Below are 25152 nucleotides of genomic sequence, written 5' to 3'. Positions count from 1 at the left end.
CAGAGCACCATTAGTTTCCTAATCTGAACAATGGGGATACTACCTACCTAGTTCTCAGGAGCTGAGAGTCTTAATTTACTAACATGTAAAGTGCTTGTAGCTCTCTGGAAAGAAGGCACTGTAAATCATGATTACAAGGACCCAAACACACACTGACCATTATCTGTCAGGGGATGTTTCTTGTCATTCTTCACATTTGATGGAGGCTCTTTTTATGCTGCTTATCTGTTCATTATACGTAAGTCCATAGCAGTCTTGTTAGCAATGGTAGATTACAGCCTTTTAGGGCCAGATTTTTCAAATTAGGTGCATGGATATATGGTATGTCTAATTTAGCATCAAATACCTCATGTACACACAAGCCAGCCAGGTGCCTTGTACAAGTCTGTTCCATTATGTACTTTTCTGAGGGGAGAGGTAAGCCTAGAACATCTCCAAAAATACATTAAAAAAAACAAAACTAAAATGGATTAGAAAATGAATTTTCAGCACCCTCTAGTGGCTCACTGGTGTCAGTCTCAGCTGCTCTAATGAGTATTGATTGTTCCTCTTAGTTACTAAACATGGAAACGATCACAGTAACACTTATATGTGAAGACTGAAAGGAAGAGAGAATGATCTTAGAGCAGATTATTATAACCTGAAAAAAAAGTTAAAACTGAAAAGTGAGGAAGTTGCTACACCCCCCCTACATCCAAAATACTCACCTCATACTACCCGTTCATGATGATTTTGGCTCACTACAACATCTCTGAATAGAAACTATACTAATTGTCTCCTAGTGCCTCCATGAAAGGGTGACTAGTTAAATACTGAGCCTCCTGTATATAAAAATGTAAGTTATAATTCTCCCTGGTGGTTTCTACTGCTGATCGTATGCAAGCTTGGGCATGTCTGAGCTGGGATCAAACCTGCTGCCTGTTGTGGCAGGGCTGACTATAGTCATTATAAAGCAATCTGCAAAGCTTCGTCTGCTTATTTGGATGCCGCAGCCCAAAGCGGCTCTAGCTCAGACACTACATTAGTGCAGTGCTTGTGTCAGATCTGGGAATAAATGGGAGTTTGAGCATTGATGTTAGGTAAAGTATGCTTTTCTATTAAAGTGGCTTATTTCTTGGTGCGCCTTATGGCATAGTACAGAGACAGAAAAATGTTTTTTTCTTAAAGATATGTACAATGTCAGGGAATGATAGTCTTTTCAGAGCAGTGGTTATTCAAGCAATTACAGGTAGTGCAGTATCATAATTCCACCTGGAAGGATCCACAGCACAGGGAGGTCAATACAGCTGTTGGACATGAATATGTTGCATCTGAAAGCACTCATTTCCCACCAAATCAGTTAGATGCTCAGACACCAGAACAATTATATTAGGTGCACAGTAAGCATGTAATGTCTTGATGTGTGTTGCATGTCAGAAAGGCAAATAGTGCCTCAAATTTATGCATCAGATCACACCATCTACTTCATAGGCATCTGCTGCCATACCAACAGAAGAGTCTCATGCAGATCTGCCAAGTCCATAATTGTGTGCATATCAGTGCTTGTCTAAATATATTGGGGCCATCTGCAAACAGTAGTGGTTTTGGCCCCTAGGAATGCAGGCTGAAATAGGCTCAGAAAAGCTTGCTGCACATGTCCACCTGATGTGGTCCTTTACCACAGAGGCTATAGTTGCAGTGCTCCACCTTTTCTCAAATTGCAGCAACATAATTGTGCAGGGCACAGTTTGAAACTTTAAATCTCTTTCCTTATGTGTGGATGGTGCTTGGGTTAACTTCTGCAGCTTAGGTATATAGTGCAGTTATGCATATTTTAGCTTTTCCCATTACAAGAGCTACATCTAGTCTCTGGTTTTAATGTACAGCTTGATTCTGGTGTATCCACCCCCCTTTTCAAACCCAAAAAAGATTTTTTCAAATTTTAGCTAATGGGCAGAAAAAGTCCTTCTAGGTCACTATGTTTATACAGGGCTTAGCACAGTGGCTCCCTGGCCTCCCCAATACAAATAATAACCAAGTCCACTTCCAGTACAAATAGAGATTTCTTCTTCTTCACTACTCCCTCAGGAGTTAACTAATTTGACTCTAGCAAGAATAACTCAGCCACCTCCTTGTATAAAACTTATTTCCCATTGCTTAATCTGCCCTCACTCTTCTTTCTCCAAGGTTATTTTCCCCCATCTAGCTGTTATTTTTAAATCATTCATTTTTGCCGTACTGCTATGAGTCACTGTAATCTTCATCTGTACTTATTTTTATTTTACACTTTTAAAAACTAGTGAATTCTAATAATTTCTATTGCTGCCCTTGGCTCCTCTATTCCCTTTAGAGCTTTGTAGATCTCTAGTAAATATCTTTCCCAAAACAATTTAAAAAAATCAGTTACCTACTTCCTACCATCTCTTGCAAACTATGACCCAGATCAACAGTTGGTGTAAGTCAACATAGCTCCACTGTGATACCAAACTGCAGATGTGGCTCTATGCATCTTCCTGGTGACCACCTGCTACATTCATTGACAGTATCAGGGGGTAGCCGTGTTAGTCTGTATCCACAAAAACAAGGAGTCCGATGGCACCTTAAAGACTAACAGATTTATTTGGGCATGAGCTTTTGTGGGTAAAAAACCCACTTCTTCAGATGCACGGAGTGAAAGTTACAGACACAGGCACAAATATATATTAGCACATGAAGAGAAGGGCATTACCTTACAAGTGGAGAACCAATGTTGAAGGCCAGTTCAATCAGGGTGGATGTGATCCACTCCCAATAATTGAGGAGGAGGTGTCAATACCAAGAGAGGGAAAATTGCTTTTGTAGTGAGCCAGCCACTCCCAGTCTGCAGAGAAACTGCAGAGCTACAGTTCGTTTGCAAACTTAACACCATCAGTTTGGGCTTGAATAAGGACTGGGAGTGGCTGGCTCACTACAAAAGCAATTTTCCCTCTCTTGGTATTGACACCTCCTCATCAATTATTGGGAGTGGGACCCTATCCACCCTGACTGAATTGGCTTCAACATTTGTTCTCCACTTGTAAGATAATGCCCTTCTCTTCATGTGCCAATATATATTTGTACCTGTGTCTGTAATTTTCACTCCCTGCATCTGAAGAAGTGGGTTTTTTACCCACAAAAGCTCATGCCCAAATAAATCTGTTAGTCTTTAAGGTGCCACCGGACTCCTCGTTGTTCATTGACAGTGCTAGAAATAACATCTCTCTTCCCCCTCAGCCACCCTACCTCCCAAAAAGAGAGGCAATGGCAGGAGTATTGCTGGATGACCTTATTAAGTATTATCCAATACAGAATGATTTCTGTAACACACACTATAGGTATTTATTCCTCACCAAACTAGGTTTGCTTTTGTACCAGAAATATTCAGCGTTTAATTTCTTTACCCTAACCACAGTAGCATACTTTTTTCTTGATTGACTAGAGTAAGAATAAGTCAACTATTTATGTGAACTATTTACCGATTCCAGTGTGTCCATGTCTCACATACAGTTATTGCCCTTTTCCTCTGCGTTGACTTTGCTTCCTACACTTTTTTCCCCATCAGCAATATAGTTTCATTCTATATTCCTGCTTGCAGCTTATACTACTGAACAAGAATTGGGCCCAGTATCAATCCTTGTGGCATTCTGTTCATTACCGCCACACTGAACTGTTCCACAATCAAGTCCAAGGTGTTAGATAGCCAAGCTAGTTCCTTTACTTGTACTAATAGATTATGTATGTTTCAATGAGGTATTCATGTAAATTCGAGGTTAGAAAGCTTGCAATGTAAAGACATCTGAGGAATTCTTCCAATTAGGGTAAAACATTTTCATGTAATATCTACAATGGTGCATAGATGGTCAGAAATGGGCCCTTACATACCTGATCATTATGAATGAGGATTGAGTACAATTCTATTTGGTAACTTAGCTTGCATGCTTCATTTCTGCTCTTGATTAAATGGTAAAGTATCTCTATTTACAGGGACTACTACCACCAACTTGTCATTTCCAATTTATCTTATTTATATATCTTCTAACTTCCCATTACTCCCTTCCAGTTTTTTGTCTGCAGCAGTTTTCAGTCAACTGTTGGGTAAAGGCCTCTTCAGAGCTGCAGTGCCTTAGACACCTGCTGAATCCAAATGTTGTCACAAAATACTTTATCACAGACAACTTTTCTGTAATTAGTCACAACCTGCAAAAGGTTTCTTGGGTATCGTTAAGTGGTTTCCCTTTCCATATTAAATGCACTGCTTCTTGAATGTCCCCACATATCCCATCATGGGATTTCTACTGGTAGAGTTTGAAGTCAACATCCCATATTCTGAATAAAACAGTGACAGGTGCTATACAAAACAGAGGTAAATAGATTAATTTTACTGTCCTAGCAAGGGACTAGGTTAACTCATTTTCAACTAATGTCAAAGCAGGATTTAATCTGTTCATCCCTTAGGATGCTAAATTAATGTTTAAGATTTAAGAAATTTGCTTTAGATCCCCAAAATAACCTCAAAGCACTTCAGTTCTCATGCTATAGCAGGCAATGACAGATGGATTTATAGTCCGATCAGCATTATGCCATCTGGCAAAACCCAGCAGGTGCTTTTCTCTCTCCTTCTCCAGTTGCGTACTTTGAAAACAAAACCAGATACACTTGAGGTAGGTTACAAAGCAGTCAGTTTGATCACAATAAAATCTTTGCTGTAAAAAGGAAACACTATCACCATCTCTCAATATATTTATTATAACTTAGAAAAGTGTCAAGTAAAAGCAGAATGTTTCATGATAATGGTTTAAAACTCATGGCAATCTCGCCTGTCTTTGGGTTAAAATTTATAGCGTACGTGATAGCACTAGGGAGGTCTGTCGGAGTTTCTGGTTCAAGAGCAGAACTGAAGAAATAGACAGCTTGCTTGCACTGGGGATTCCATTTGCAATTGCCCTGTAGAAAAAAAACCAACAAAAAAATAGTGCACAATTCCAAGACACTAAGCAGTAATACCCTGATACTCTTAAAAATAAGAGAAAAACAGTTCTTGTCACCAGTCCAAACACACAGATCAACATTTACCATTCTCTCACCTTTGATTACATCCCTGTCAACTCTTACAGGAGTGATATATTATCCAGTTCCCCAGCTGCAACATTTTGTATTGCACAGTGCAGTGTGAAAAAAAACAATAATTTGGTCACAGCACACTTAGGGTGCGATGAAGTTAGTGAATATTTATTGTTCTTTTTCCTCAAAATGTTTTGCTTTTACTGAATTAGGCAGAGCAAAATGAATTAATCATAACTTCAAACTACAGATGGGTCTGAGCTGTGAATTTTAGCTCCAGAACTACAGCAATGTTTGGATTTGATTCAGACCTCTCTGTTTAAACTACTTTTTCGCATCTAAATAGACAATTCTACTGGCATTGTACTTACATAGTACTACAATGAAGTGTAGTGAACAACTAAATCTAATAAAAAGCAGCACCAAGTAAGAGAGAACCAAGACTGTGTGTCCAGGAGAGGTGGATATTTCACTGTTGTAAGTCTATAAACCTTTTCCTTTCTCTCAAAGAATACAGGTTAAATGAAATTAAGAAAATACCTTTTCATCTGAAATCTGCACAAGTCCTGTGCTCACTGAGATATCAGCAGTCAGATGATATTCCATCCACAGAACTGCTCCATGGCTCTTCCCAGTCCTGGAAAGAAACAAGTAAACTGATTATTTTCTGATAACTTTATAGAACACCTGTACCTAAAACAATGTCTCTATTTTTTGTGAGCACAGTATTTGTGTTTTATGGTATTCACCCAATCGGTTGCTTGGGGACGAGTTGAGTAGCTGAATAGGTCAGTCATGGATGGCAACTGTATAACCAATTGCTGACCTGTAAATCTGACAAAATGCAGGGAAACTATATTGGAGCAGGCCATGAGTGTGTGTGTTTGGGTCCGTGATAATTAAAAATGTGTTTCAGGTTAGTAGGTAACAAGGCACACATTGTCAGGGAATCCTCCTCCTCCTGCCTGGAAGGTTGGGTGAGAAGGGGTTTCCTCTGCCTTCATACCACATAATTTCCCCCTTTTTTTCTGAATCCTACAGATGCCTTTACCACATCTGCTGTTTCACTTCATCCACCTCCTGCTCCACAGAGCTTGGCTGGAAGAGAGAAATACAGGACCAAGTCTGCATTCTATTTTCCACCGAGCCCCTAGTGCCTCAGGGGCAATCTCTGGCAGTATGGCTACACAAGTCATGCTGCCAGGGAACACAGCTGGTGCTGAAGCACAGGGAACGTGCACGGAACACACACACACACAGCCCTCTTTCATGGATCTCCATGATCCACAAAGAATTCCCAAGTACCTGCCAGCTTTGGGGGCAGACTTTACGATCTATTCCGTAAGGTGGGGAGAAACCTCATACTTGCAATAAAATGAGAATTCCTCTCCTATCAAGGGATCCTCAGAGTCTTCTCTACCAGAGCTCCGTCCTGTGAGTTTTACCACAATAAAGTATGATCTGGGCCACATAAGTACCCATAAAGTGTGTATCACACAGAGAAAGCCAAGTTACAGACATTTATGTTAGCATGACACAGTTTTGCCTTTAAATTTGAATAGAAGTCCTGAAGTAATGGAAGTTAAAACCAAGTTTTCTTACTTACAAGTTTTTGCACTAGTTACACAGTATTTCAGAATTACAGCCTACACTGCAGAACTATTTGAAGTTATTTCAATTTTAGAGACATGTGGCTATGAAAAGCCAGTTGGAATTATCTCAAATATTATATGCAGGTGTATTTTAAGTAAATGTGAACTAGCTACCTACAAATATTGATAATTACAGCACAGAGTGTTATATACTTACAGCTAGTAAAATGAAACCACCATAATTTGGAAGATAAACTATGTGCTGGTTCAGAAAGAACTGATCAACCACAGAACAGATGGTTATATTTGGAAAGGGGAAATAAACATCCAGATCTTGGTCTGGTTGACCTAACCTATAAATTAATTCAATCAAACGGTTAATATTTAACTCATGATAACATACTCTATACCCGTTTGTTCATATCCTCCTTAATAACAGTGGTATTTTTAAAATACAAGTCCCTTTCCAAGAAATGATGTACCTTTAATCTCTGTCCCAATTCCCTTTCTGTTCAGCTGACAACTGACAGATCACTACCCACGAAGGTAGGTAAAGTCTGGGTTTGAGGGTAGGCAGCAAGAAGTTACAGTAGGGTATAGTTCTGAGGTTTCTGTGGCTTTTGCAACTTCGGGTCACATGTTTAATACTATTTAAACGTGCTCCTGGATAGTTACCTGTAGTAATGTACAAAGCATTTGAGTGCAAACAAAGGAAAAACTCATTATGCTTTTCTTAGACAATAATTCTCACCTTAACAGATTTACAGAGCCATCTGTGCTCAGAGTTTGTTGTGGTACAGTCAGTCTGAAGTCAAATGTCATAACCTCTTGGGGGTCAGACAGTGATTTGCAAGGGTATTCCCACAATGGGTGAGGCTCTGCCTCCTTGGACTCCCTAAAATTCAGAGAATTCTGAGGAAAGAGAAAAAGCTTGGTAAAGACAATCAAGTTTGCATTTGACAAGCACATTCCTTAATCAGCTATGCTGGATATAATGTATGATGTGGTTTGTGTGCCTCCTAGCTAGACTACAACAACATAGATAAGCATGAAGACATCAGCCCTTAGAAGATTCCAGCTAGTATACAGAATGTTGCACAAGTCTCGTCAGCAACACATGCTATTGTGAAAACATTAAACCTGTTCTTCGTTCTCTAGACTTGCTTCCCACAGAATATCAAGTTAAGTTTATGAGAGCCCTGAAGACAGGGACAGACAATGGCCTGGCCCAGGTTGTCTAAAAGATCACTTAAAGCTCCAGCATGAGCACTGTGGTCAATAACTCTGGCCCTCAAGCACAACAGAACTTCCTATCACAAGGGTAAAGCTTATTTTATACAGGAAGCAGAGCTTTCTTGAGTGCCAGTCTGAGGTTGAGGAACCAGCTCCCATCACAAACCTTATCACTTTCTGTCTCAAAAGCAAGGTACACTTCTTTGACCTGCATTCTCTAGCACTCACATTCCCTAGCAGCATTTCCATAAAAGTTTTAAAATGTAGCATTCCAAGACTCCAGTGCACACACAATTCTCCCCTGGGAATAGGAGAAAAGAAAGAATGACCCACACATTGGTTGCCCCTACTTTTTTGTTAACTGTAAAATCTGTATTAGAAGAACCTTCCTTCCTATGCACTATTCTTCATAAGGGCATTGTCAAGTTACTTATACATTCATTCATTTAGTGTCATGAAAACTCTGCTCTTGATAGAAAGATAAAGCAACTACTGGGACCTACCTACACAAATGCGCTCATTTAACAGCTATAGCTCCACAGCAGATGAAGTGTCTCTAAAACCGGTCACGGTAGAGAGGTCTTTCAGAAATACTTGAAAATGACCATACACAATTTTTGCAATAAAGCTGATTAGTCCTCAGGCTTTCCAAGCTCACCTCGTTACTGGTAATGGGACATGCCAGTAAAGTTGGTGTCAAAGGATTAACCACTACTAGCCACGACCGCCAGTAAAGTTGGTGTCAAAGGATTAACCACTACTAGCCACGTCTCATCGCTGGTTCTTGGAAAGCGTCTGAGTCTAAGTAACTGCACTGATTACAAGGGTGTGAGGAAAAGTAGTTAATAAAACTATTGCTAGATGATTTGATTTCCAGCATAAAATGCAATAAACTTTGAGAATACATTTTCTAATCCCTATTTTGAATCAACAAATACTATGTTTTCTGAATGCTTCAAGACAGCAAAACAGCTTTGTCAGATCAAAAAGAAATACAAGGCTAAAAATCAAGAAAGGATTTTTTCCCCCCAGGAATTACGTTATGTCTAACTGAGAATACCACCGACATCACTTTAGGATAAAACAATGTTCTCTGTGTCACATGCACAGATGTAAAACACACATTCACTCATATCTTCCACTAAATTACAGCTCTTTTTCCTTGTAAAGTTAAAACTTAGCTATAATGCCACATTTTGCCAAAAAACTTTAGATGATCCCTCTCTTACCTTAATCATGTCATCCATAATGTGAACATCAAACCCTTCACAGGTACCACATGGGCTTCGAATTCGCCACAAGTCCTAAGGAGGAAAAGCAAGTATTTCTTTTAGGGAAGAATTTTACTTGTGAACCAAGCTCTTAACTATATACTGCAGCCAGTTGAAAAAGATAAGAAAAGTATTTTTTTTAAATGTTTTCAGGCCAGTTGAATCAGGGGATTAATAATGGGACATATCACCTTCAATCTTTGGGTCATAGGACAGAATACAGATCCAGTTCAGGCGCAACCTAAGGTTTTTACTATCTTAGTTTGTTGGCTTTTGTTAAAGAATTGGTCTCAGTTCAGTTTCCAGAGGACAAATGCCTAAATCACAAGGGGTATCTTTTTGCTGCCTAGACACAAAGGGCATGTAGACTGTTATCCTTTCAGCAGTGGATCCTCCAGGTTGGGAGGCATGCTTGTGAGTCAGTGTGGAAACTCTGCATTTCTTCCACCTATGCTGTTCTATCACTGTGGATTAATATGAGACTTCAGTTATCTGGCACTTTTCAATTTATTTTTTTCCTGTAATTCTTACACGAAGACTGACAATTTTTAAAGTGCTGAACAGCACTTCACCTCAACCATTAAACTGAAGAAAGAAAACCACGTAGACCAGTGGTTTTTAACCTGTGGTCCACAGATCCCTGGGGGACTGCAGACTATGTCTAAGACTTTCAAAGGGGTCCACACCTCCATTCAAAACTTTTTAGGGGTCTGTACATGAAAAAAAGGTTGAAAACCACTGATATAGACAAGCAGTTCTGCTAAATGAAAGAACATTTCTCTGGAGAATGTATATTTTAGTTTTACTGTTGTAGCATAGGACATTTTCATTCTTGCTTCCTATTTATCTGCTATTCAGCTATAGCCTGATAAGACAAACCAAACTGAGTTTATTGAAGATAAATAAATTCTACATTAATCATATTTTGTTAAACCAAAGTATTTCAGCCTCTGAAATCAACCCACCTATATGCATCCCTTCAGCTAGACTTTTTCCACTCATGATCAACAGGAAGAAATAAACTTTTCTCAAACCACATGGTCCAAATGCCTGTCACATGAGTATTTTGGTTCATGTTTAATAACCAGAGCTACATTAATGCTAAGGCAACACTAGAATCAAAAGTTGAAGCCACTGAGAACTGGAGGGCTCCACAAGTGAACATTTCTTACTGAGTTTTCTTTTTCTGGCTGTGAAGTTTGTTGCACTATTCCAGTCACAATCATACCAAGATCATCTACAAAATTACCTGTTCTAGGTGGTTGAATGCATTTGCACAGACTAAAAAAAAATTGTGGCAGATCTAGTTTCAAAACACTTGCCTGAAAGTTCAGAGCAGCATCTATACATTTCACCTAGTAATAAGTACACCTTAGTACATATCCTGGATGCACTGTGAGATTACTAAAATCAGGTTTTTAAGGAAATGCATATAGTGTGTAGTAGTGTTCCTAAAAACAAAGGGAAAATAAATCCTTAAGAATGGACACCGTTGTCTAAAATAAACAATATATCAATTCTATTTCTACAGCATGGAATCTGTATTACAATGATTACGAATGATAAACAATCCTTTTAATACAAGTCAAAATGCTACCACACAGATGGATACAAAATTATCCTGCCCTCATACTCTGCCTTGCCTACTGGAAATCAGGAGGCAAGGAAAAAGGGTATACCGAAGTCAAATATTTTGGACAAGTAGACTAGGGGAGTGAAACAGGTTTCTGGTAAGGTGCACTGGTCCCAAATAAGTTGGATGAAGGAAAAGTGTTTTGTTTATGTAGTGGACAGTTGAAGAATTTGGGATTAATGCTCTATGAGAGATTTTTGCATATCCTTAACAGTTTTGTTTCAGAACTAAAAAAATGCTACTGTCACTAAAGACATGGCTGTTTTTATAGTTCATTTAATTTTTATCACTGTTCAGAGCATAAAATAATAAAACACTACCTCTAAATGCACATACTAGAAACTTAACCGAGCAGATAATCAAATTGCTCAAAATATGTTATAGTCACAAAAATGATAATATTGCCATTGCTTTAAAAAACGGGTGTGGCAGTTGTGCAATCCTGCATGTATATACACAACCATTCCTTCTGATGTAGGCCCTATTGAACGCTTACACAGGATGAAGCTTGTACCCAATCTTGTATCTAATAATATGGGAATGACATTTTGAGAGATGTGGCATTAATCAGATTAGAGTATGGCTCTAAATCATGAAAACCTGCATTTCTCAGATATTATGCCTTAGATAAGGCAAGATGCAGTTTGTCAATGGAATAAAAATTATCTTTTGACAATAAATGCAGCATGATCAAACTAAACCTCTGTTTGTAATTTACCATACTACTAAGAAACCACAGAACTAGAAGCACAGGTATAGTTCTGAATCTGGTCCCCTAAGCCTACATCTTACACAGCAAAGGAAAAAAACCCAGTTTCCAAGCGACAGCCGACTCGGGCTCACAGGGTTGTTTCATTGCTGTGTAGACTTCCAGGCTTCGGCTCTGGGACCCTCCCACCCCACAGAAAAGTCTACACAGCAATGGAACAGCCCAGCGAGCCCAAGTCAGCTGCGGGTTTTCTTGGCTGTGCAGACATACCCTCACAAACCAAAAGCTGACCAATTATGGAACCTTTGTCGTAAATAAATCCTATTGTACTCTCTAGTCTTGTGTTCTTCAGTCAAAAAATATACATCTTCCACTCAGGTTGGGAGAAAAAGCATTTAAAATACCTGGGATTAAAATACTCAAAATAGATTTGTGTTTCAGAAGGAAAGGCCAATATATTAAAGCCACCAGCTACAGAATCTTTCATACAAGATCTAAATGAAGGATGTAGGCATTATTACCTTCTCAAGCAATTACCTGCAGTTTTGCTAGCTTCGCCCCCTCTTCCCCCAACAGATTTCTCTAGAAAGCTGAACTGTTTTATGATTCCTCAAAATGGACATTGCACCACCTTTGCATGCCTGGTGAGTTTTACCCATTATGTAGTTCTTTGTACTCTGCATTATGAACATATATCAATATTCCCCTGGATATTTGAACACCACCACCCACTGAAGCCATGAAATTATTGTAAAGCAGCCTTTGTTATGTCATCTGCTTCTTTGCTTATTACTGTCACATTTTCCTGCAGCAGACTCCAAAACCTGATCTCAAAAGTCCTTCTGAGTTGGGGCTCTGTTTCTTTATTCCTCACCATACTTCTCCCTCCAATCCATTATAGTTCTTACCATGAGGGTTAAGAATCCTAAAATAATTGTAATTGTAGGCTCAAACAGACACTTGGTGACAAAATCAGATAAAAAAAACTTTAAGATTGGTCTTCAATGGCATAGTGAATGCAGAGATAACTGCCACTAAAATCACCTAACAGAATGTTCTGGGAACATGTCAGTGTTCCAGATGAGTTGCTTCTGTACCTGATTCTTTTTCAAATTGAACTTATCTGAAGAAATGCCAAAGTTTCATAATATCCCTAACTAAAATCTGTCTTACAGCATGCATGCTGTGTACTGAAATGTTTCTGAACCTTTAAACATAACACAAATTGGGCACACAGTGCTTTGATGAAAAACACACACTCAGACAAGCCATTACAGATGTAAGTGTTTAGTCTTCCACAGCATGATTAGCCGTTATCCTACACATCAGATCTATTACTTCAAAGAGCAGCATTACTTCAGAAACATTGCAAACTGTTCTGTATTCTCAGAGCAGCCTAGACAGGAAGAGTAATAAGATCCTAGGAACAAAGAACAAACACCCCTGATCATCAAAACAAAGCTGAACAGTCATTTTAGAGGTCCATGTTATCAGATGCTACAGGAAATCTGAAAGCATGAAGACCTCTACAAAACGTGAGTGCTAGTTTAGCAGAACAAGAAGTTTGTATCTAATTATGCTGAATGCATCAAAAGCTAGGGTAATTATGAAGCATCTCTAACCAGCCTTCTATCCAATAACCTTTAGTACATTTGAACGGATTTAGATCAATAAGTGGAACAAATAATTTAGTGCAATTCTCTGGAATGGTGGTGAATTTCCCCCCTTGACATTTATCTTTTGGCCTTTAGATGCTCTGGATCTTCTAGGGTTATTCAACAGTGTCAAGGATTAAGAAATTTATGCTTAACTTTTTCTTTAACTGCAGTCATCACTTAGGTTATATTTTATATAAAAACTGATCAAAGAAAGGCCTATAGAACAAATGGTTTCTGCTCTCCATTCATTCATGCTGCAGGAAGAAAAGGCCAAAATCAGCACACTCTCTGAGGGAGGGGAGAAGAACCCCACTACCATAAGATTTGTTAAATTACAGAGCTTTCTTGTACAATGAAATTTATTCAAAGCAGCTTAAATTTTCATAAGTGACTATGATTGTTGGTGCTTCAGTTTTCGAGTGTTCAACTTGACACATCATACAAGGGCCCAACTTTCAGAGGGTAGGAGCTCATCACTTTGTGAGAATCAGGCCTTTTCATTAAGTCTTGAGCTGGGCATCCAAAAATTAAGGCACTCAAAATCACTAGTCATTTTGGAAAATTTAGGCCATATCTATTTTAAAGCCACACAGATACAGAATTCTAAACCAAGTAAATATTCTAACATCATGGGTTTCATTGTACATGAAAAAAAATCCAAGGAATATTTACAGTATTAGTTGATTACCAAAACAAATTTGCTACTTGACACACTTTGTTTTATCAAAAACAGACTTGTGTTTCCAAAGCAGACAGCTTAGCAATACTGGTTACATGGACCTGCCCTTCATGGATTTATTCTCAGGAGGAAGAGCTAAACATCAAATGGCTGGATATGAAGATGAGTGTTCAAGAAGCTTAAGGAAACCATCCTGCTCTAGGTATGTATTTAACTGCCACTGCCAGCAAAGGGAGTTGTGCGCACTTGTGTGTAACAAAGGAAGATATAACCCTAAGTCTGCAATGTTCTACTGTGCACCTTTATTCTTAATGAAAGAAAACTCATTTATCTATTGTTCTGTTTTGTGTGAGTGCAACACATTAACGTTTTGTAATGTTATGTTTTATAACACACTATATTTGACATGACACACTAAACAGCTCTCAACAGCTTGTCTTTCCTCAGGATAAGAAACTTTTTATATGATGGAGATAAAGGCAGCACTGATTAATAGCTATGGAAAGATTAAACATACAAAAGACATACATTTTTAATGAACTACAGGCATCTTGTCTGAATGGCTTTTCTACCCTCACTATGAGTGATGGGAAAGTTTGGCTAGAGATGTACAGAGAGGTAAATACACACGTGTTGTAAAACAGGGACTAATCCCAGGTCTCCCAAGTCCTAGGTAAGTGCAAAAAACTTGGACCATCCTTCCTCTGGTCTACTGTAAAGCAAACCCACATGATGATCATGCATCTCCTCATTTGATCAACTTGAAAAAGAAGTCACTTTTCTCTGAGTTCTTTTAAAAACCTATTGTGGTTACAAGCAACACCTATGATTCCTAAAATTGAAATGGGAGAGGAGCTAGTACATAAGATAATTATTAAGATGTGGTCCATGATATGAAAAGGTTGAGATTCACCCCTCCACTAGAATGTTGCAAACTTAACATTAAAAATTACTATAAAAGTTGCTGTACCCTGCCCAGTCTTATAACTGAGAAGTGTCATTTATAGTTTAACTTACAATTTTTCAGAACACAGCACTTATTGGCAAAACAATTTTGATTTATTTCCAATAGTTTATCTTCACTCTACAGATCAATTTAAAAATATTCACACCATTTGATTGTAAAAAACCCCAAACCTTCAGTTTCAAAGTGACAGGATCTTGGTTTCTGCTGTGCAGAGGGAATGAAAAAAATAGCAGTATTTCAGTTGCTGGTTTGTCTTTAAAAAAATGCAGTCTTCCATCCTGAAGTGCTTTTAACTCTCTGAAGCACAGCACCTAATGAATGTGTTAAACAGTGTATGCCATGCAGACTGCTAAAAACTTAATTTGTTCTTCCAATAAAAAAATAAGTTCAGGTCTTTAAGGACTGAAAGGACAACACACTGCCTTCAATCTGAGATGACAATTGCTCTCATTTTGCTCTGCTGTGTTGCTGAAAATACAAGGTGCTCAGCTATGATAAACCTGAAATGTAAAACACTGTTGAGGAGAGCCAATTTGGTTCTGTTTTGACTATGTAAATATAAACTGCATAATTCCAACCATCTCACCTTGAACTCCACGACCATCATGTAAAGGGAAGCAGACTGTGGCAGGACAGTGACACCATCTGTGAGGTGGGCTGCCACAGCTGTCCTAGCATACAGAAAATATAGGTTGTGCCATGGTAACAGGCTTGTAGTGAAAAACGGTTCTCCAATGAGGACTGAGACCTTGACAAAAAGGAAAGGCAAAGGCATTTTAAAAAAAGAATAAAGACTCAAATAAGCAAGCAATTTACAGAACTCCTAGCTTGTCATATTGCAATGTTAGTACGTAAAGCCATCCAAAAGTGAGGCTCCCTTTTTCTGCTGCATATTCTGTATTGCAGAATAGACAAGTGTATCTGTTTTTTAGAATTCACTGGCAAATAAAGGTATTTTCCTATAATACTAAGTGTGAGGCAAATTTAATTATGATTAGATGTGAAGAGTTTTGTAACTGAATTCTGATAAGGATGTGAGCAACCAACACTTCTAGACAGTCAGTCTTTGACCCTGGGTTCAGGATATTTTACTGTTCCACGTAGAGCTCATCCACATATAAAAGTTGTGCCACTTTGGCTTTAACTTATCCCCTAGTGTGAATGCAGTTCTACTGATACAGATGTGCTAATACCAGTATAGCTTATTCTCATGCAAGTATAATGTATCTTTATACCAGTAAAACTACGGCCATGCTAGGGGTTGGTTGTACAACTCTTGTGGTAGTATTACCATAACACCTAGGAGCCCTGCTCATGGATCAGGATTCCATTTTGCTAGATCCTGTACAAACACAGAACAAAGAGCTGATTCCTTAGAACTTATGTATAAAACACGAGATGATGATGATGGATACTGACAGGTGGAGAACCACAAGGAAACAATGAGACAATACTGGTCAGCATGAGAGGCAGTGGTCTCAGCACATCAGTCGCTTAACCAGTGTCAAGTTTTTTGTGGTTATCATGGCAACGGAAAATTTTAAAGGAGGGTTCTGAAGGGGGATGTGGTAGCGTTGCAGGTGTTTACAGGAAGCGCCTTCCAAAAATGAGAGGCAGCGTGGGAGAAAATACAAAGGTGCTTGTTTAGAAATGTAACAAGTGAGTGATGGAGGCTGGCGTCATGGGCCAATCAGAGGCAGGAGTCAACTTCTCAACAGTGAATAACAGAGGAGAGGTAAAGTGGGGATAGGCCATGAAGGGTCTTGAAAATGAAGACAAGTAGCTTAAGTTTGATGCAAAGGACAAGGGGGAACCAGTAGAGGGATATGAAGTGGGCATAGCACAGTGAAAACAACAGGTTAGGAAAATGATCTTTGCAGATACATTCTGAAGGGATATGAGTGAAGACCAGGCCTCATTTATTTTCCAGTGGGACAGAATCTGGACTACCTACTCACTGTTACACTACAGACATGAAGAGAATGGACAGACAGCTTTGGCTTAAACAGAATTGATTGGAGCTATTCTATCCCAATAGAACAGCGTTTCCTAAACTGTGTTCCGCAGAACACTGGTGTTCTGCACAATGTGAATAGATGTTCCGTGAAAGACTCTTGCACTTGATTTTTGTACTACTTTATATGCACTTTCCAGTTAGAAATTGTTAGTTCAAGTTATTTTAAATTGTATTGTTGCTTTGTTTTATAAAAGAAAATATATTTGAGCATGAATAACCCAATTTTTTACTTGAAAACCAAATGACTACAAAATAATATTATAAGTGTTCCGTAATAGGCTAAAAAGTGTTCTGTAGCCAAAAAAGTTTGGGAAACGCTGCAATAGAAAGGAAAGGTACTTTTCAGTCTGTTTATTATAAGTGTTTTTAGTGCCAAAACAGGGCAAGCGTTACTTACCTTTTTATCTTCCAAATCAGAAGCAGTCAGTAATTCAGGACGTTTCTCTATTATTTTAATTTTATCTCCTACATGGTTGGCTTTAAATATCTTAAAGAGAAAAGTAAATCATTTATACTTTTTCCTTTAGTACAACTTTGAGTGTTTCATATTTTGACTTTAGAATAAGATACTATAGTAAACAATGTTCTGAAGATGGAAACCACAATCTGGAAGGTAAATTCATAAACCCAAACTAATTAGTGGTTCTTCTCACCATGTGAGCCTTCAGTAAACAAATACCAGAATATTGAAAACCTTTATTTGATATTCACAAGGGGAAATACTTTTGAAATATATATACATTTTATTTTAGTTAAGTAATGATACATCTACAGATACCTTGTTTCTGGGCATGAGTGATTAAAATTTAAGTAAAAACTATGCCACACTAGATCAAACCACTGATATATCACATCAGTTATCTGGCCTTTGTCATTGCCTATACCTGATATTTCACTAAGACAGGAGTCAACAGACAACACTACACCAGGCTTCAGTAAGCGTTCTGTTTGTGTGGCATATGTTTATGTTGGAGACTTCCTGCTGTTAATAGAAGAATCACTATATGTCTACCACACTGTCATTTTTATATGCATCTATACATATACACACTTTTGTTTAATGATCAGAATTGTATTTTGTTACCAGAACACTACATCTTGGCATTACCATTAGTTTCTCATTTTTAACGTTGGAATCATAGGACTGGAAGGGACCTTGAGAGGTCATCTAGTCCAGTCCCCTGCACAGTATTTTCTAGACCATTCCTGACAGGTGTTTGTCTAACCTGCTCTTAAAAATCTCCAATGATGGAGATTCCACAACCTCCCTAGGCAATTTATTCCAGTGCTTAACCACCCTGACAGTTAGGAAGTTTTTCCTAATGTCCAACCTAAAGCTCCTTTGCTGCAATTTAAGCCCCTTGCTTCTTGTCCTATCCTCAAAGGATGAGAATCCCATACCTGGACACCACCATAGAAAACTATATTTCTTTAACACAAACCCTGCAGTCTGGAAACTTTGCAAATGTGAATGGTTTCCTATGTTTTTCACAAAGTCAGAAACTTACATTTCTCAGGATCTGAGTCAGCAAGGAGATACTAGGTAGGGTTGAGGACCATATCAACGCTTCATGCTTCAGGGATTAAATCAATCTCTATTAGTAATTAGGATGAGATCTTCACGTGGGGTCAGATTATCCTCCAACTACCGACTGCAGGGTTTCTTGCAACTTACTTTGAAGCATCTGGTGTTGGCCAATGTCAGAGGCAGGACACTGGAGTAAGGGGGTTGGATCCAATATAGCAATTCCAATGGTCCCAGTGTTAACTGGAGTCACAGGCACAAACCTCAGTAGAGATGACATTATCCCCAAATTTCTTTTCCTTATAGTGCCTCACAACCTTGAAGAGCTTATGTGAATACTGATAGCTCTTTCCATATATAACACAAACATACTGCAATACATATGAAATGCTACTATACTAAAATAATCTGCTTTATTATTAAAGGAACCTAAGCATCAGATATCAGAGGTCAATAAATCAACTGTATAAATGTTTAGACTTACTGACATCACCTGAATTCTCTTAGCCATGAGAATGGCCATACTGGGTCAGACCAAAGGTCCATCCAATATCCTGTCTTCCCGCAGTGGCCAATGCAGGTGTTCCAGAGGGAATGAACAGAACAGGTAATCATCAAATGATCCATCCTGTCGCCCATTCCCAGCTTCTGGTAAACAGAGGCTAAGGACACCATCCCTGCCAATCCTGGCTAATAGCCATTGATGGATCTATCCTCCATGATTTTATCTAGTTCTTTTTTGAACCCTGTTATAGTCTTGGCCTCCCCAACATCATCTGGCAAAGAGTTCCACAGGTTTACTGTGCGTTGGAACATGGATGAGTACAGAATGCATGGATTAATAGTCCTCCTTATACATCAAAGCCCTTTTCAAAAGTAGATGCTAATAGCCACATTTTACAGAGAAAGTGACTTGCCCAGGTCACACAGCAAGCCAGCATCAGAGCTGAGAACAGAAACCCATCTCTCAATTCACTGGACCATACTGCCTCATCTCCTAATGTAGTAGTGCACCCAATTCTGTGAGATGCTGAACACACTCCACGCCCATTAGAATCAATCAGAATAGAGGGCGCTTATCACCTCTAAGGAGGCACTCACCCTTTTGCAGAGTCAAGGACATTAATTGCATACTGTGACCTCATTAGAGCATTGTGGATATCATGATAAGTCCAATCACCTCACCAGGTGATTCTTTGTACATCATCTGACCTCTCACAGCTACAGATGGACTAGCTCCAAAGTATCAATGATACTGCTGCCAAACACATTATTTGGTTCTGGAGGACAGATTGTTTTTGGAGTGAGGGGGATGGAGGAAAAAGATGGTCAGTTAGACACATCTTTTGCTCAGTATGTCAGTTTTGTAACACCTGACAATTTTATTCTCACAGTTTCTACAGTAAGGGGACATTTTGAACACTGACTACTAGAAAATCCGAAGTCAAATTCAACAGAATCACATGACTGATGCTACTTTGGTATATTACACAATTTTTCCAAGGAAGTCTTGTCAAATTGGATGATCAAATATGTTAAAGTGGATTTCATCCCTGGATTGCTGATGCACCCATGACCATCGTTATTTATCTGGCATGCCTTGTGTGCTGGACTTCATGAGACTGTGAAACCTATAGGGAGTCCACTTATTTGTTTAAGTAAAAGGATTAACTACTCACTTTCTCCATGAGACAATGGGATACTGCAGAGTTCTCTACTGTAAACACCTAGAGAGAATACTGTACAATCAATCATACTGGCTTAAACACTCAAAATGCATTAAAATGACTTCATACATATTCAGTGTTATGGTTTTGTGGCATGCTCATAAATATCCAAGTGAACTACACATGCTCATTTTTAGCTCATGACAGCAATACATGTTTCACTTTTCTTTGTCACATTGTCTCTACAAAATAAGATCACTGCAGAACTACAAGTTAAACTTTGCTTGCACAGCTGTAAAATGAACAAAATTTGACTGTAGAACACAGGCAAATCCATCTTATTTTCTTAAAATTAAATTGCAACAGAACCTCATTAATCCAAACTCTGGTTAATTGCAAATCCAAATATCCACACTACACAGATTTCAGAATTTGCAGTTTATTGAAGCACAGATTACCAAGATTCTACTACAGTTGGGGTTAGAAGGACAGATCACACTCCCTGTGGGACAACAGATGTGTCATTATGTCAACTCCTGGTCCCACTCCAGTACTTAATGACCATGTGAAATGGGGTAGGGCACTTACAACTGGCCATAATGCCAGTGCTCCACACCCACTGGGTCTCACTCCTTGAGTGTGGCTTAATGTGATCCTACTGTACTAGTTGGAAATACCACTGAAATGCAATACAGCATACACACCTTTTGACTCATGGGCGCCCAGTCTAGACTTAGTCAACATTTTTCTATATTTGACATCTCATTAATTCTCATTTTTATTTCTTTAGAGCTTGTTATTAAGCTATAAGCGTTCTCCAAGTCTGGTGCACTGGGGAGATCTTTTCATGTGTTTAAGTATTTCAAAGGAAATGAAGCATATACCCACCCACCTGCCATGCCCAGAGGACAGCTTTACTTCACTCTGCAAATCAAATCTGGACGAAATTGCCACCTGAATCCTCCACAGTTATACCACTGCTTCCATTATTCATCATGACTGAAGAAGACACACAACTGTACACTTCTACCCCTCAGAAGACCCTTGCTATAAGCCTCCAGAACACCAAGATGAGTTTCTCACAAATGGAAGACAGGTGCAGCAGCCACACACCAGCCTGTTGTCAGCCAAGCATGAGTCACAAATGAAGCTATGTGCATATAACATCACATTATGTGTGTAATTTGGGCTTTGAGAAGTCGTGGCAAATGGTTGCCAGCCACTTAACTCACTGAGTAGTGCAGCCATAATTTTTCTGCCAGACAAAAGCAAAATACTTGCATTCACCTACTGAAGGGCTTGTTTTGCCAGAGATCTGTGCCTAAATGGCAAAACAATGTTGAATACTTTCTCTCTCACTGCATCTTTTATGATTGTTAATTTAGGCATCAATTAGCAATAGCATGCAGCTGTGAGAATCTCTGAGCACCTAGGACAAACCCAATGTTTCAATATGTGTTAACTAGAGACACCAAAGTACTACGGAAGAGGGAACATTCCCTTCCTCAATCAGGGGATTACTTTTTAGAGCACAATTTTCAGAAACTATCTTAGAGACTGAAATTAATCACTGTTCATTTTTGGGTCATCATCCTTGATGTTGATTACAAACAATTTAACTAAGTTAATTTCAACAGTTGCAAGGAAAAGTGCCGGCAATCTTGGAGTTTTGGAATCATGAGCTAGTTAGTTTATTGAAGAGTCACTGGAATAGGCTACCACATGGTTATGCTTAGGCTTAGGCTTGTCACTAGACTAGAACTTAACCTGTCAAAATCTCAAGTACTGTCAAGTAGGGTGATATAGTGGGGACTATATTGTTGGGACTGATAAGGGATTCTGCAGTTTTTTTATGCACAGCCTTTTTACACTTACACTGTGGATGTGTATTTCTTAAACACTGCCCAATTATCAACTCTACAGAGCTGCATTATCTATTTTCCGCCACTAATTCACTCTCATACTTACAGATTAGTGAAGGTATTAAAAAGCTTCATTAAAAAAAACCCTTAAAAAAAGGAGTGAGAGAAATGGTTTGGGCCTCAGTCCACACACAGGTGGCTATCACAAATGGATCATCTAGCAAATAGCATAAGAAACTCATACCTGGGGTGATGAGATGTGCCCAGGAATTACATAACAAGTTCCCAGCTATTCAGTCTCAGAGTGAAGTATGTTTTAATTTGAATGACCCTGTCAGAAAATGAAACTAGTGGCATCACAACAGCCCAACTGTGGCTGGGGAGAGGAACTGGGTGAGGCAAGGGAAATGGATGTGCAACATGTAGGTAACATACATAAAATACTTTGAGTACTGGGTGTCTCTCACAGTTACACTCACTCCATTTCTCACTAGAGAATAAACCTAATCCCACCCCAGAATAGCACAGGAATGGTAAGCAACAAAAGAAGAAAGTTACCTACTCTTCTCACAGTGAAATGAACATTAACAGCAAGAGAGGTAATTCAGAAAGGAACCAATGAGGAAGCGCAGGACACAGCTGGAGCCTTTGGCTACAGTTTGGGTTATAAGTAACAAAAAATGGCAGCTGCTCCTGCTGTATAATCTAGAGTTTGGCTGTCACATACAGCTGAAGTTCACCTCCACTGCTGATCTAGTGGACTGGACCTGAATATTACTAAAAAGCAACACTGAAATGTTCCAGAGGGCTGAAAACATCTGTCTAAAAAACAAAGACCAAAAAAACCCAAACAGGAAACAGTGAAGTATTATACCTGCTCTGCTCCAAGATACTGAGCCAGCAGAGGAAGCAGGCTGCCATCACTGATGCAGAGGCAAATACTGTCTTTTTCCAGCACCTGCAGAAAATAAGACAAGTTGTCAGCATTATTCTTATTTCAGATTTAAAAGTTTTCAGACAGAATTTCTATGATAGGAATTTGGGGAGCTAAAAATCAAACCAAGAAATATCATCTGCAAGAGTTTTTTCCAAGCAGAAATTCAGAATATAAGATTTTAACAGAGGAGTACCAGAAGTGTTTATATCACCCCCAAAGTAGGTTGCAGAGAACTTACTACTCAGTCATCACACATGTACAAAACTCATGTTTTAGTTTCCTCTTGCAGTTACTAAAAGCCTGTCTGTGTCTCTTAGTGACTACTCTCAATAGCAGGGACTCTTTCATAAATAAATTACAGAACTAGAATCAGTTCACATTTATAAGGCTTGTGGATATCTGCAGTTCAAAATAATTTTGATACTATATATTTCATGACTAAGTCTGATTTACTATTTCTAGCTCAGACAAAATGCAGTGTTCATTGTGAACAAACCTAGCACATACTCCCTTTGGAAAGGAACATGAACCACGCAGTAGTAATCTATTGGAGTGGAAAGATGCACATGGACACCCTGGTGGAGAGAGAAAGAGTTGATGTCACCATGAGTGGTGGAAGAACCTCACTCACTGTCATCAGAGCCTGGATGTACTGGTTTGTTCGATTCTGATCATTTAGCTCTCCAAAGCGTGGCCTGTTCCAAAGCAGATGAGCCTGACAGCTACAAAGAGGACTCCCAACATAGGCATCTTTTTTGTCCTCTTCATTTCTAAAATAGAATATGAAAAACCTTGTATGCAGTGCTTTTGTAGCTGTATCAGTCCCAGGATATTAGAGAGACATGGTGGATGAGAGACAAGCTTTCAAGCTTACAGCTCTGTGTAAGTTTGAAAGCTTGTCTCTCTCACCAACAGAAGTTGGTCCAATAAAAGATATTGTTTCTCATGAAAAACATTGACTGGAGTATCAGGTTATATGCTGTTCCAAATCAGCGAATGTGTGTGTTCTAACCAATGAACATATGAAATACAGATTACAGATGGCAGTTTACTAGTCATGCTTTCCTGAGGATTTTTAAATCTGTCTCTATATTTTTGCATCCAATGTGATCAAGCTTTTAACCGGCCTTCATTTTTAAAAGTATGAGCATCATATTGACTTCTATGGAAGAGACCAGGTGCTCAGAACTTGTGAAAAAAATCAGGCTGCTAGTTTAGGTGCCTAAATACGGACAAAGAAGTCTACCTTTAGGCATCTGTTTTTAAAAATTTTGTCCCCTGTTGTCATTATGACTTAAATACTGAGTGAGTTCCTCTATCTTCACCATGAGGTTGGTGGTCTTGCCAAATTGTGTGGGACTGACACATTAGCTGTTTTCATGCTTTCTTCATGATGTACTTGACTTTCTAATCTTATTGTAAGAATTATAAATTATACGGTCAGAAGGAACAACTGTGATCATCTAGTGTGACCTCCTATATGACAGAGGCCATAGGACTTCTCCAAATTCATTACTGTTTGAATGATTGAGCTACATAGGGTCCTGTTAGGAGTTGAGAAGTGTCCAAGGACACTCTTGTTCCTCTGTTACAGAACACTGAAGACAGACATGCTAATAACCAGAGACAAGGCAGGGTCCCTTAGAAGCTCAAATTGTGCTCTAGCGCATATTTTTCTACTCCAGTCCCACCAAGTGTCTTTCAGTTATTTGCTAGCATGTTTACCCTACACCATAATTTAAGTGATACTGCTATACATAAATAGGAAATCTATGATGGTAGTGAGGAACCTACAAATTCAACCCTCCACTATGAGACCTGGTGAAGTAAGTAATGATTTTAGTTTCTTGCCTGCATCCTTCCCCCAAATACCCAAGCTTTTGGGTAGCAGCACAGACCCATAACTTCATGTTATTAGTTTGGGCACCAGCTCCTCTCCCTCACATCTATAGTTACCTGGCCTTCTGGAGCTTATACCACACGGAATATTCATCACGGTATGCAGTCAGGTACACATTCTCACCCTGAAGAACTGGCTCCTCATTTGGAAGAAAATATACACACTGCATCCAATGATCTCTCCACTAGAAAGGTTTGAACAACAAAAACCCAGGTATTTGTTTGTAAGTGATTAAAAGTGATCTTCATTCAACAACAAATACTCCAGTTTGGCGCAAAGAGAAGTTATCCCAGTTCTAGTCTCTGGGTCAGTCTTCTGAGTCAGTTGGCAGCTAGCTGGGGACGAGGAGTGAGTGCAGACGTGGGTGTCTGGTTCGCTGCCCCCCCCAGGATGGAGGGTCCTGTTCTCTGTACCTACAAGCTCTGTTTTAGACCACGTTCCTGT

At 39.0% G+C, this 25152-nt stretch overlaps 1 protein-coding gene across 8 annotated transcripts in view; it reads right to left on the bottom strand.

Moving 5' to 3' along the window:
* Nucleotides 1-4723: 4723 nt before the first annotated feature.
* PRMT7 (protein arginine methyltransferase 7) overlaps nt 4724-25152 on the bottom strand; it is a 43091-nt gene continuing 22662 nt past the window's right edge. For 5 of the 8 annotated variants that reach the window (XM_039503795.1, XM_039503791.1, XM_039503792.1 and 2 more), the window contains 10 exons: nt 24765-24892; nt 23440-23578; nt 22746-22829; nt 20022-20069; nt 17215-17304; nt 15387-15548; nt 9113-9187; nt 7402-7562; nt 5599-5695; nt 4780-4941 (listed from right to left, as the gene is read on the bottom strand). In XM_039503795.1, the coding sequence (XP_039359729.1) occupies nt 4780-4941; nt 5599-5695; nt 7402-7562; nt 9113-9187; nt 15387-15548; nt 17215-17304; nt 20022-20069; nt 22746-22829; nt 23440-23578; nt 24765-24892 (1146 nt within the window). Of the gene's footprint in view, nt 4942-5598; nt 5696-7401; nt 7563-8541; nt 8698-9112; nt 9188-15386; nt 15549-17214; nt 17305-20021; nt 20070-22745; nt 22830-23439; nt 23579-24764; nt 24893-25152 lie in introns of those variants that run through there. The other 3 variants (XM_039503790.1, XR_005589092.1, XM_039503797.1) reach the window with 3 other exon arrangements.

The sequence above is a fragment of the Mauremys reevesii genome, linkage group 16 (genome assembly GCF_016161935.1).
Source record: "Mauremys reevesii isolate NIE-2019 linkage group 16, ASM1616193v1, whole genome shotgun sequence".
Lineage (NCBI taxonomy): Eukaryota > Metazoa > Chordata > Testudines > Geoemydidae > Mauremys > Mauremys reevesii.
This window is presented reverse-complemented; position numbering and strand designations above follow the sequence as displayed.